The sequence below is a fragment of the Acomys russatus genome, chromosome 26, assembly GCF_903995435.1.
Source record: "Acomys russatus chromosome 26, mAcoRus1.1, whole genome shotgun sequence".
In the NCBI taxonomy this organism is placed as follows: Eukaryota; Metazoa; Chordata; class Mammalia; order Rodentia; family Muridae; genus Acomys; species Acomys russatus.
Window position 1 is genome coordinate 50,232,555 of NC_067162.1, and position 14,258 is coordinate 50,246,812.

At 50.9% G+C, this 14,258-nt stretch overlaps 1 protein-coding gene across 1 annotated transcript in view; it reads right to left on the reverse strand.

Moving 5' to 3' along the window:
- The window catches only part of Pcnx2 (pecanex 2), a 145,218-nt gene that overhangs the window by 34,760 nt on the left and 96,200 nt on the right, over nucleotides 1-14,258 (reverse strand). The window contains exons 22-23 of the mRNA XM_051169258.1: nucleotides 11,655-11,763; nucleotides 5,170-5,299 (exon numbers count right to left, since the gene is read on the reverse strand). Coding sequence (XP_051025215.1) covers nucleotides 5,170-5,299; nucleotides 11,655-11,763 — 239 coding nt within the window. The remainder of the gene's footprint in view (nucleotides 1-5,169; nucleotides 5,300-11,654; nucleotides 11,764-14,258) is intronic.

Consider the following 14,258-nt stretch of genomic DNA (forward strand, 5'->3'; position numbering starts at 1 on the left):
CACCCGCCTCTTGCCCGGCTGTGGCCTGATGACCAAAACATGCACACACTCTGTCACTCTGTCCCATGCGTCATGACACTGAGCTGAGGCTTGTTGATTTTAAAGTTCTCTGGCTCTGTGCTAGAACCTTTGTTCAGGCTTGGTCCAGTCCTGTCTGGCGTCTGCCAGTCTCCACACTCACTGTCTCCCCTTTTGCTCCTGTGGAAGCTAAAGCCATGCCAGCTTTTAAACGCGTCTCTTCTGCCACACTGGTGTCACAAAGCTTCCTTGGTCCAGCTACTCACAAAGACTAGAGATGTACTGTTTGTGGCACTGGGGCCTGCAGGTCTGAGGCCAAGGTACTAGTGTGACCAGCTCTGGTAGAGGCCTCTTCTGGATCAGATGGCCAAGTTCCCACTGTGACCTCACAGTACAAAGAGACCTGGGGAGCTCTCTCCAGGGTCTCTTGAAAAAGGGCACAAACCTGTTCACAAAGATTTACCTAAGGTCCTGTCTCCTCCAGCCACAGTGTGAGGGAAGAAGGTGGTCTGCGAACATGTCGGCACTTAGGGTGGAGACACAAACTGAAAGCCTCAGAGCAACGTGTATGTGTTCTCACGCCACACAGACCTGAACGCACCACAGAATGCTGGCTCCCTTCCCAGGAGGATGAGGGGCTTTGCGGGCCCCAGCTCCTGGATGGGTGCAGGTATTTGGCACTCTGGAGCAGGAAGGACTGGGGTGGGGGTTGGAGTCTCTAGTCGCCCATTTAAGGAAAACTGCATCAGAATTCCGCAGTGTGGCCTCCCCGTTTCGAAGCCCCCAGATAGACAGTGTTTCTGGGGGGGGGGTCCTCAGAACTACATCCCTGATCTTGTGCCAGTGGAGCTGCTGAGGATCTGAGGAGGCAGAGCACAAGGAAGGCCTGGGCACTCCTGTTGGGAACAGGACAAATGAGCGACTCACTGGGACTTTGCATGTGGCGCCTCACTGTGCTTTCCCGCCACCTGAAGACCCGGCACTGTTCTGTCAGGCCATGACAGCAAGCACAGGCTGGACAGCCCAACATCAGGACTGTCAAGATGACCTGGGGTAAAGTCAGCCAGCATCAGCCGGTCTGAGGATCTCCATGAAGCTCAGAGCCCGCATCTGCGCAGAACGCTCTTGCTGCTATGAGCAGTCGGCAGGACACTGTAGCTCCCCACTGAAGTGAGGGGGCAGAGAGAGCAGGCTCATGCACCCCCCTTTAAGATGTGCCTCTCTTGTGACTAAGGCTGCCTGGGTGAATATTTTAACTGGAATCTGCTGAGTGGTGTGTGTGTGTGTGTGTTCTCTCTGTGTGTCCTGTGTGCAAGTGTGTGTTTTAAATGTGTGTGTGTTTCCTGTTTCCATGTGTTCTTTCTGTATTTATGTGCATGTATGTATATGTTCTCATAAATTCTCAGTGTGTACTCTGTGTGGCTTATGTGTGTGACTGTGTATTCTCTCTATATTCATGTGTTCATAGTGTGTGTTCTCTGCATCTGTACTGTACTTATGTGTGCATGGTTCATAGGTGTGGGGTTGTGGCTGTGTGTGTTCTAGGTATGTTGTGTGTGTGTGTGTGTGTGTGTGTGTATACGAGTGTGTGTGTGTGTGTGTGTGTGTGTGTGTGTGTGAGGCGGGGGGACATGTGTGTGTTCTGTGAGAGGTTTTGGAACATAACAGAAAGTGCTCAGGGACCAGAAGGGCAGCTCTGGCGGGGCTGTTCACTGGCTCCAATGCCTTATATAAACCATGTATTTTGCCAGGGTTTCCTTGGTATGCTCTGTCAAGTGAGGAAAATAAGACCGTCAGAGTGGCTGGTGAGGCTGAAATGACTCTATCAGACAAGAGAAGGGCTAAGTAAACACAGAAAGCTGAGGACTTTGAACTGGTCCTGATTCCCCTGCAGCTGTTATTACCAGTGATAGATCTGGGGCTGCCCCCGCCCCGAGTCCAGCAGAGCTGTCACAGCAATGGGACACCTCATCACACAGCTTCACGACTTGTTCCTCAGCAACACTGACAACCAAGCGGAATGGTGCCATTATTTATCTGAGAGCCTCGTGAGCAGACGTACAGAAATTATGACGTAATGAGACCGTAGGCTGGAGTGGACCAGTCCCTCCCTGCATCCCCCTAAAGGGACACAAATGCACCCAGAGCAGGGCGTGGTGGCACACACCTTTAATCCCAGCACTGGGGAGGCAGAGCCAGGTGGATCAATGTCAGTTCAAGACCAGCCTGGTCTACAAAGTGAGTCCAGGACAGCCACGGCTACACAGAGAAACCCTGTCTCAAAACAAACAAACAAACAAACAAACAAACCAAAAAAACCAACCCCCCCCCAAAAAAAAAGAAAGAAAGAAAAGCAGCCAGGTGTGTGGCGTGTGCCTGTTGGGAGTCTGGGGTAGGAGGATCATGTTAGAACCCGGCTGGGGCTAAGACACTCACTCAAAAAATGAACAGAGAAGAAAAGAAGAAAGGGAGAGATGGATGGATGGAGGGAGGGAGGGAGGGAAGGAAGGAAGGAAAGGTTAAGTTTTCTCCAGTGAGGTTGCCCAATCGAATCTTCTGGAGGATGTGTGCTCAGTCAGGTCAACACTTTTCATCTCAGCCTCAGGTGGGAATAGGGCCCCTGCAGAGCGGCCATACCAGCACACCTGAGGATCACACTAGCCTGAATACACATTGTGCTAATTCTCTCCTTGTGTGAGATGACGAAACAGGTCCCATTGTCACCTGATCTACTGGGGAGGAGAGACCCAAGGCGGCTGAGGCCAAAGGGCTGGAGCCCAGAGCTGTGCTTTGTGACTTAATCCCAAACCCCACGTTCTGCACCAGGACACACGCTTACACTCAAACAAGTTCCGCATAGCACAAACTGGAAGCCATGGTCTTCCACCCACAGGCCAATACAAGAAAGTACCGGGGCTCTGCCAAGTGTCAGCACAGCGTGGGTGAGCAAGGCCTCTGCCCAGGGAAGATGGCGCGGCTCACAGCTCTCCTCTCCTGTCAGTCCGCAGGAGGCCTTGGAAACTACGCAGCAACGACTAGGGCTGTAGACTGTGCTTAGCGTGCGGAGAGCCTGGCTCCACGCGTGCACACCTGCAATCCCAGCAACAGAAATGGAGAGACAGGAGCATGATCAGAAATTCAAGGTCATCTTAGCTATGTAAAGATTTTGAGACCAGCCCAGGGACACATTAGAGCCAGCCTCAGAAAGAAAAAAAAATTACTCCATTGTACCCATATTTGTTTTGCCCTTAATGAAGCGTGGTAGAATGAATTTTGCATGTTCTGAGCTTTAAGTTCCATCCCTATTAGCAAAAATAACAACAACAAAATACCCTATTCCATCACTACTTCCCTAGGGAAATTAGTGGCCATTCAAAGAGTCAAGGAAAAGGTGAACCTGGAAGCCGTGGTTTCCTAATATATGCTATGAGCTCAGTGGTGCTCCTTGTGCTATGGGCTCAGTGGTGCTCCGTGTGCTATGGGCTCAGTGGTGCTCCGTGTGCTATGGGCTCAGTGGTGCTCCGTGTGCTATGGGCTCAGTGGTGCTCCGTGTGCTATGGGCTCAGTGGTGCTCCGTGTGCTATGGGCTCAGTGGTGCTCCGTGTGCTATGGGCTCAGTGGTGCTCCATGTGCTATGGGCTCAGTGGTGCTCCATGTGCTATGAGCTCAGTGGTGCTCCTTGTGCTATGGGCTCAGTGGTGCTCTGTGTGCTATGGGCTCAGTGGTGCTCTGTGTGCTATGGGCTCAGTGGTGCTCCGTGTGCTATGGGCTCAGCGGTGCTCCGTGTGCTATGGGTTCAGTGATGCTCCGTGTGCTATGGGCTCAGTGGTGCTCCGTGTGCTATGGGCTCAGTGGTGCTCCGTGTGCTATGGTCTCAGTGGTGCTCCGTGTGCTATGGGCTCAGTGGTGCTCCGTGTGCTATGGGCTCAGTGGTGCTCTGTGTGCTGTGGGCTCAGTGGTGCTCCGTGTGTGGTGGGCTCAGTGGTGCTCTGTGTGTGGTGGGCTCAGTGGTGCTCCGTGTGCTATGGGCTCAGTGGTGCTCTGTGTGCTGTGGGCTCAGTGGTGCTCCGTGTGTGCTATGGGCTCAGTGGTGCTCTGTGTGTGGTGGGCTCAGTGGTGCTCTGTGTGTGGTGGGCTCAGTGGTGCTCTCTGTGCTATGGGCTCAGTGGTGCTCCTTGTCTATGCAGAGCTGCGATGCATGGACTTGGCATATGCATCATGTAGAGGAACTTCCAATGTTCATAGAAGGGATATGACAAAGAAGGAAAAAGTGAGCCCTCTACAGGCATCCCAGCACATGGAAGCACGTGCGCGGTGACTTGCCCATCACATCTCTTAGATGACTTGCCCATCACATCTCTTAGATGACTTGCCCATCACATCTCTTAGATGACTTGCCCATCACATCTCATCTCTTAGGCCAGCTGCTGCATTGTTCCCTTTCCTTCATAGCTGGAGAAGCCTAGATTAACATCAGAACCCTAATTCATACTGTACCTGCAGGTCACTGATTCACACCACAGCGGATCATTGATACACACTACAGCAGCAGCAGATCACTGATTCACACTACAGCAGCAGATCACTGATTCACACCACAGCAGCAGATCACTGATTCACACCACAGCAGTAGATCACTGATTCACACTACAGCAGGTCACTGATTCACACCACAGTGGATCATTGATACACACTACAGCAGCAGCAGATCACTGATTCACACTACAGCAGCAGCAGATCACTGATTCACACCACAGCAGCAGATCACTGATTCACACTACAGCAGATCACCGATTCACACCACAGCAGCAGCACATCACCAATTCACATCACAGCAGCAGCACATCACCGATTCACACCACAGCAGCAGATCACTGATTCACACTACAGCAGATCACCAATTCACACCACAGCAGCAGCACATCACCAATTCACACCACACAGCAGCACATCACCAATTCATACCACAGCAGCAGATCACTGATTCACTCTAGAGCAGCAGCAGATCACTGATTCACACTGATTCACAAGTTCATACTGTGAACTGGGGAGTCATGGAAGCCTGGATGTAAACAGTTCAAAACATTCGAGAGGGTCAGCGAGTGGGCGCTGGGGCACACGGAACATAGCAAAATAATGTCAGGCTCTTACTTGTAGCTTCTCTCCCAGAACTTCACTGGTCTGACGTAGGAGGTGACGAATATGACGCTCCCAAGGAACGGACTCAGGGGTGTGGAGAAGATGGAGGTGGCGAACGTCTGGAAGAAAAGCATGGCGGAGTCTGAGAGGATCGGGTCAAGGCAGAATACGTGTGTCATCATCAGAGATTTAAATGCCATTCCACGGGTCACGGTGTCACACATGTAATCCCAGCACTAGGCAGGTCATCCTTACCTGTAGCAAGAATTCAAGGCCAACCTGGGCTACAAGGACGCCATCAATAAATACACCAACATTGGCCTTTGGCTTTCACGTGGGCAAATGTACACTTGTTTGCACGTGCACACACGCACTCTCTCTCACTCACACACACACTCACTAAATGAAACTTCAGAGCTGGGCAGTCTAGGGAGAGGTGGAGGATGGAGGAGGGGCACGAATGAAGGCTGCTGAGGGACAGTAAATGAAGGCTCCACTCTCCTGAACTGTCCCTACCAGAGGCAGCACACACTCTGGGGAGGCGCCTACAGCAGTGGCGTCCCTACGCCTTCTTCAGTTCCTCCAACAGAAACAGAAGGTCAGCCTAACACGGTGGATGACCTGCTGAAAGCACAGTTAAAATCAAACCCTCAACGCCAATAATTAAAACACTTTGTAAAAATCATCAGAAGCTTAAAGAGTTGTGGGGGGTGGAAGGTTGCCTTCCCACCAGGCACAGTTAGTGGCAATAATGTGTGTGTGTGGGGTGTTTGTCTAATTATGGGGAGATGATAGCTGGGCACGGTATCTACACATGTTAAAAGTGTGAGCTTCTCTCCCTGGAGGCTGGAAGCTCAGAAGCCAATGGCGGTGGCAAGAGAAAAAACAGGCTAGAACCAGAGAAAGTGATTTACCCACCAGTGCTCCACTGGCTGGAAAGCTAATTCAATTCCAAAATAGAGCAAATTAGTCTGTTCTCAGTGTGGGGTGGAGCCCACGCTTCTTAATAGGGCGATGGGATAATTAGCATTTGGCAATTAGGTGGAATCTAAGCTGACATCCAGGATCTGGCAGGCTCTTCTGGACCGTTACGTACACACAGACTCCCCACCCTTCATCTCATGTGGACTCCGGGTGTCCAGAGTGCTGACCTTCATCGCTGAAGGGGGACGGAGAGGTCCTGTGGACAAGGAGAGGCTTTGGAGGCAGTGGCCAGCGCGGGGCAAAGGCCTCGTCTTAGCAGAGGGAGTAAATGATGTCACTAAGGGACCAGTTTTAGGGAAGAGAAGGATGAAACATTTCAAAACTGGCTGCCAAGCATCCTATACAATATGCATCTTGGATGTCTCGTGTGTGTGTGTGTGTGTGTGTGTGTGTGTGTGTGTGTGTGTGTGTGTGTGTGTGTGTGTGTGAGAGTCTGTCTGTCTGTATGTTTGTACTTGGGTGCATATGCATGGGAAGGCCAGAGCCCAGTCTTGAGAGTCTTTCCTCAGACTCTGATTGTTTCTGGAGACAGGGTCTCCCACTGACCCCGAGCTCACCGTGTAGGCTGCTAGGCGGACAGGCTAACGAGTTTAAAAAAAAAAAAAAAAGCCCCTTCTTCTCCGGTACTGGGGTTACAAATGCTCACCAACACATCCAACTCAGGTCCTCGGGCTTGCAAGGCAAGGCAAACCTCTACTCAGTTATTTCTTAAACTTTAATGTCTGCATGTCTTAAGAGAAGGTGTCTACAGATGAGAGCACCCAGCTTTAGCCCACGCTGCACGCCAGCTTCTTAGGTCATCTAGGGATTCGCTGAGTCATCAACAGAGGCTCTGGTCTGAACTTGACAGATGTCGAGGACCAAGTCAGCTTAAGCCATGGAGCTGTAAGGAATAACTGAGGTCCACACGCTTACCTATCGAACACAAATACTGAAGGAAGCTTTACCATCCATGAAATGCTGGGGAACAGAGACCCCTCCCCCACCATAAAACTATCACCATGTTTCTCAACTCTGTGTATTTGTATTTCTTTGACAATTTTCACGTAAGAAACAAGCTTGAGAGTCCAGGCAAGAAGCCTTAGCCATACATTAGAAATAAGTAACCTCAGTCTTCTACCTACTGTATCTTTGTTTAAAGGACTCTGTTTAGGAAAACAAAACGCCTAGTAGTGTGGGAAAGTGGTGCGAGCCTGCTTTTCCCCTTGTCTCATTCTGCCAGATAACCTTGCAATGATTTAGAAATACCAATACGAGTCTAAGAACAGGAGCATGCCATGCTGTGGAAGAGTAACCATCAAACTTTACTCGTCCATCTGTGGACCCTGACAGCGGCACTGATAACCTATCTGCAAGACACGCCACTGTCACAATAGTGGCCCAAGTGTGAGGGAACTAAACAACAGCCCTTAAAAACTGGATTTAAGGCTCATTTCATGAGACTGAATCCATACCTGAGACTAAACAGACCATTGGTCCCATGGTACACCGCTACCATTCTTCTGGATAAGGAACACAGCAACAAAACTACTCCTAATGAAATATTGCTGTGCCCATAGATCAAAGCAACTCTCAAACCCCATCAGAGAAGCTGCTTCTTCCATGAGATGACAGTATGCAGAGAAAGACTTCGGAGTGCACAGCCCTGAGTGGGATTTTTTTTTTTTTTTTTTTTTTTTTTTTTTTTTTTGTCACACCCTCCTCTTAAGACTCAGGAGTACAGGTGGAAAGATTGTAAGGACCAGAAATGATTGATAATTTTAAATTATTTTAATAAATTAAAAATTATATTATACCTAGAATTCATGGCTACTTAGTGGTTTTCATGAGTATGTTTCTGTCCTGACCACCAAGTTGAGTAAGAAAGTTCCTGTGAGGAATTTCAAATAACCTTCTGAAATTTTCATGGGAGCGAAGCTCCCAGCCTCAGTCGCACCAGCAAGCAGCACCCAGAGTGCACTGCCAGAGCTCAGACTGTGGGTCCTTCCCCAGAGGGTGTCTATATCCCAAGTTCCTGTGCCCATCGGCCCTGTTGGTCCACTTGGCACAGCCTAGACTCACCTGGAGAGAGAGTCCTGGGGGAGCTGTTTAGACCAGGTTATCCTGTGGGCATGCATAAACTGTCTCGATTGTTCATTGGGGTACGAAGACCCACCCCACATATGGGTGACACTATTCACGGGGGGAGGGGCAACTGCTTGAAGACAGACGGCTGAGCATATGTGAGCAAGTGGGGAAGGGTGCGTTCCTTTCTCGCTGGTTGTAACTGTGAGTGTGACAGATGAACTGCCTGAGTTTCTGCCTTGACTTCCCCTGTAGCCTGGAAGGTAAGCCATGTTAACCCTTCCCTCCCCTGAATTGCTGTTGGTTAGTGTTTGTCATGGCAGCACAATGCTGGACAGTGGTCGCAGGCGCCAGGCCTGGATCTGACTTGGAAGCTGTGCTGAGCCGGGGAACCTATATTCATCTCACAGGTGCCTTCTGGGGTTCTGAGGCCAGTGGGCTGAGCCTCGTGGTCAGGAACATGGGTCTAGAAACTCCAAAACCAGGGGCATGGAAGTCCTTGAGCAGCAGATGTTAGGCCGACATCAGCCTCTCTTTACGTGTATTCTGGTGTTTTCTTTGTCCATTTTGTTGTTTTAAGACAGGGTCTAGCTCTGTAGCCTGCCTGGCCTGGACCTACCTATAGCTTGCAGGCCATGGCCCTGCCTGCTCCTTCCCAATGCTAGGGCTACGGGTGTGCATCCCCAATGCTAGGACTACGGTGTGTATCCCCAAAGCTAGGGCTACGGTGTGCATCCCCAATGCTAAGGCTACGGTGTGCATCCCCAATGCTAGGGCTACGGTGTGCATCCCCAATGCTAGGGCTACGGTGTGCATCCCCAATGCTAGGGCTACAGTGTGCATCCCCAATGCTAGGGCTACGGTGTACATCCCCAATGCTAGGGCTACAGTGTGCATCCCCAATGCTAGGGCTACGGGGTACATCCCCAATGCTAGGGCTACGGGGTGCATCCCCAATGCTAGGGCTACGGTGTGCATCCCCAATGCTAGGGCTACAGTGTGCATCCCCAATGCTAGGCTGAACGGGGTACATCCCAATGCTAGGGCTACGGGGTGCATCCCCAATGCTAGGGCCTAACGGGGTGCATCCCCAATGCTAGGGCTACGGGGTGCATCCCCAATGCTAGGGCTATGGGGTGCATCCCCAATGCTAGGGCTATGGGGTGCATCCCCAATGCTAGGGCTACAGTGTGCATCCCCAATGCTAGGGCTACGGTGTGCATCCCCAATGCTAGGGCTACGGTGTACATCCCCAATGCTAGGGTTACGGTGTGCATCCCCAATGCTAGGGCTACGGTGTGCATCCCCAATGCTAGGGCTACGGTGTGCATCCCCAATGCTAGGGCTACGGTGTGCATCCCCAATGCTAGGGCTACGGTGTGCATCCCCAATGCTAGGGCTACGGTGTGCATCCCCAATGCTAGGGCTACGTGGTGCGGGGGAGGCGCCCAATGCTAGGGCTTCGGTGTGCATCCCCAATGCTAGGGCTATGGGTGTGCATCCCCAATGCTAGGGCTATGGGTGTGCATCCCCAATGCTAGGCTATGGGTGTGGCATCCCAATGCTAAGGGCTATGGGTGTGCATCCCCAATGCTAGGGCTATGGGTGTGCATCCCCAATGCTAGGCTATGGGTGTGCATCCCCAATGCTAGGGCTACGGTGTGCATCCCCAATGCTAGGGCTACGGTGTGCATCCCCAATGCTAGGGCTACGGTGTGCATCCCCATGCTAGGGCTATGGGTGTGCATCCCAATGCTAGGGCTATGGGTGTGCATTCCCAATGCTAGGGCTATGGGTGTGCATCCCCAATGCTAGGGCTACGGTGTGCATCCCCAATGCTAGGGCTACGGTGTGCATCCCCAATGCTAGGGCTACGGTGTGCATCCCCAATGCTAGGGCTATGGGTGTGCATCCCCAATGCTAGGGCTATGGGTGTGCATTCCCAATGCTAGGGCTATGGGTCGTGCATCCCCAATGCCTAGGGCTACGGTGTGCATCCCAATGCTAGGGCCTATACGGTGTGCATCCCCAATGCTAGGGCTACGGTGTGCATCCCCAATGCTAGGGCTATGGGTGTGCATCCCCAATGCTAGGGCTATGGGTGTGCATCCCCAATGCTAGGGCTATGGGTGTGCATCCCCAATGCTAGGGCTATGGGTGTGCATCCCCAATGCTAGGGCTACGGTGTGCATCCCCAATGCTAGGGCTACGGTGTGCATCCCCAATGCTAGGGCTACGGTGTGCATCCCCAATGCTATGGCTACGGTGTGCATCCCCAATGCTAGGGCTATGGGTGTGCATCCCCAATGCTAGGGCTACGGGGTGCATCCCCAATGCTAGGGCTACGGGGTGCATCTCCAATGCTAGGGCTATGGGTGTGCATCCCCAATGCTAGGGCTACGGGTGTGCATCCCCAATGCTAGGGCTATGGTGTACACCCCCAATGCTAGGGCTACGGTGTGCATTCCCAATGCTAGGGCTATGGGTGTGCATCCCCAATGCTAGGGCTACCGGGTGCATCCCCAATGCTAGGGCTACGGGGTGCATCACCACAAGTGGCTTCTTTAACCAACTGCTCTATGTCTCTTTACATTTGGGCATAAAACCCCGTTATCTGTGCCAATGTGATCACTAGAAAGGGCGTCTCCAACTTGCTTTGTACCGAAATAAATAGAATTAAAGTTAATTATCATTGGAGAAACACGGTAAAAAAATGTACAGACAGCCAGTTTGCCTAGCAACCACAAAATAAAACTATGATTTGTCTTTCAGTCTCCAAAAGTATTTAGGGGTAAATCTACTTGTATCTAATTCTAGATTTCTTAATATTGATAAAATAGACATACTAACTGTATTATATAATACATATATATAATAAAAATACATTGAATACATTAACCATATCCATAATGTATAAGGGTAAATAGATATGTGTAAGCTTGTGAGAGTCAACCCAATTATTTAATCAATTATTTTCCATCTAAAAGGCAAACTCTATGGTCGCTCACTTGGAGTTGAGAAATGGAAGGACTGGAAAAGTTAAAAAGTTGGGCCAGCAAAATGAACTGGTGGGTAAAGACACTGTCCCTAAGCTGGATGATCCAAATTCTGCTCCTGGGAGCCACACTTTGGAAAGGGAAAACCAATGTCTACAAACTGTCTTCTGGCCTTCACACCTGCACCACCGCCCGGGCCTCCCACTAAATAAATAAAATGTTAAAAAAAAAAAAAAAAAAAAGGAAAAGGAAAGAACCGCCCACCGAGCATGCATTGAGGAGCAGGCGGAGCCCAGAATGACACAGTGTCATTTAAGGTTAAGCGGCCTGAAGGGAACCCGAATGCCTCTCTCTCCTACACGCATAAAATGTGATCGGACAGACCACCGCGCTGTTACTGAGGCTGTGAGACGCAGCCTCGCCGTGGCAGGTGAGCGGCAGCAGAAAGGATACGGGGGATGGCGAAGAGCTGCGCCAACACGTGGAAGGAAGAGCCCCAGGCCATCTGCCACGGGGCCACGTAGGCCAGGACGAACCGCAGCTTGTGAAGGAGCTCCCCAAGCTGAAAGCAAGGAGAGACAGGTCAGGAGGGCGGCCCGGAGCCCGTCGCACAGCAGGGTCCCTCGTAGGACACTGTTCGTACTGGGCCCTGAGACCCCGTCTTGCTTCCGTGTCACAGCATCGTCTGTGAGACAGCGACTGATGCCTCAGAGGCCACAGGTCAACCATGGCTTGTCCAGCTCCTCTCAGCAGGTCGACATACATGCTCAGTGCCTCTGTCTTTCTTAGAACAACCACCACAGCTCGGTCTACTGCCTTTCACAGGGGGCCGTTTAGTGGGAGATTTGTGCAAATCCCAGTGTCCTTGATGTTTCTTGGGTTTGAGTGTGTGTGCAGGTGAACATGTGTGTGCATGCATGAGAAAAATAGAAGCCAACCTCTTGTGTCCTTACTCTAGCAGAGTCCACTTTATTTGCTTATTCATGTGCATGTGGTGAGGTGTGGGTGTCTGTGTGTGTTTGCATGCGTGAGGTGTGGGTGTCTGTATGTGTTTGCATGTGTGAGGTGTGGGTGTCTGTATGTGTTTGCATGCGTGAGGTGTGGGTGTCTGTGTGTGTTTGCATGCGTGAGGTGTGGGTGTCTGTATGTGTTTGCATGTGTGAGGTGTGGGTGTCTGTATGTGTTTGCATGCGTGAGGTGTGGGTGTCTGTGTGTGTTTGCATGTGTGTGTGGTGTGGGTGTCGGTGGGGGTCATTCCTCAGGTGGTGTTTTCCTTGTTATTTGTTTGCATGTGTATGGAGTGGTATGTGTGTATATATACACGTCTATGAGGGTAAAGCTGCACGTGTGTCCAGATGGGTCTGCATGCTGGGTTCAGGTGAGACCTAAAATCTGGCCCTCATGCCGTGTATCAGATGCTTTCCTTGCTGAGCCAGCCTGTGTCCTGGGACTGGGCCCCTCACAGGCCTGGAGCCTGGGAGGGACTCAGCTGGTCTGGCTGCTGAGGGATCCTCCAGGCTACCCCCTCCTCAGCATTGGGGTCACAGGCGTGCATGACCACAGGCAGCTTTCCTGTGGGTTCTCTGCACAAGGGGAGGCAGCTGTGCTTGTGTGAGAAGGGAGCTCCAGACAGCCAAGAGGGCGTCGTTCCTCCAGGCTCTACCAGCTCAAGCTCCCATCTTTTTGTAATTATTTAAAATGTGTATGTGCATGTGTGTGTGCATGTGAGTATGTGCGTGCATGTGTGTACACATGTGCATGTATATGATATGTAGTGGGGGTGTGCATGCCACGGTGTGCATGTGTGTGTTCATGTGTGCAGGTATATGTAGTGGGGGTGTGATGCCATGGGTGCATGTGTTGTTCATGTGTGCAGTGTATTATATGTAGTGGGGGTGTGCAGCCACGGTGTGCATATGTGTGCATGTGTATATATTGTAGTGGGGGTGTGCATGCCATGGTGTGCATGTGTGTTCATGTGTGCATGTGTATTATATGTAGTGGGGGTGTGCCATGGGTGGCTATGGTGGTTCATGTGTGCATGTGTTTATATGTAGTGGGGGTGTGCATGCCATGGTGTGCATGTGTGTGTTCATGTGTGCATGTGTATTTATGTAGTGGGGGTGTGCATGCCACGGTGTGCATATGTGTGTGCATGTGTATTATATGTAGTGGGGGTGTGCATGCCATGGTGTGCATGTGTGTGTTCATGTGTGCATGTGTATTATATGTAGTGGGGGTGTGCATGCCATGGTGTGCATATGTGTGTTCATGTGTGCATGTGTATTATATGTAGTGGGGGTGTGCATGCCATGGTGTGCATATGTGTGTGCATGTGTGCATGTGTATTATATGTAGTGGGGGTGTGCATGCCACGGTGTGCATATGTGTGTGCATGTGTGCATGTGTATTATATGTAGTGGGGGTGTGCATGCCATGGTGTGCATATGTGTGTTCATGTGTGCATTGTATTATATGTAGTGGGGTTGTGCATGCCACGGTGTGCATATGTGGTTCATGTGTGCATGTGTATTATATGTAGTGGGGGTGTGCATGCCATGGTGTGCCATATGTTGTGTGCATGTGTGCATGTGTATTATATGTAGGGGGGGTGTGGCAATGCCATGGTGTGCATATGTGTGATCATGTGTGCATGTGTATTATATGTAGTGGGGGTGTGCATGCCATGGTGTGCATATGTGTGTGCATGTGTGCATGTGTATTATATGTAGTGGGGGTGTGCATGCCATGGTGTGCATGTGTGTGTTCATGTGTGCATGTGTATTATATGTAGTGGGGGTGTGCATGCCACGGTGTGCATATGTGTGTGCATGTGTATTATATGTAGTGGGGGTGTGCATGCCATGGTGTGCATATGTGTGTGCATGTGTGCATGTGTATTATATGTAGTGGGGGTGTGCATGCCACGGTGTGCATATGTGTGTTCATGTGTGCATGTGTATTATATGTAGTGGGGGTGTGCATGCCATGGTGTGCATATGTGTGTTCATGTGTGCATGTGTATTATATGTAGTGGAGGTGTGCATGCCATGGTGT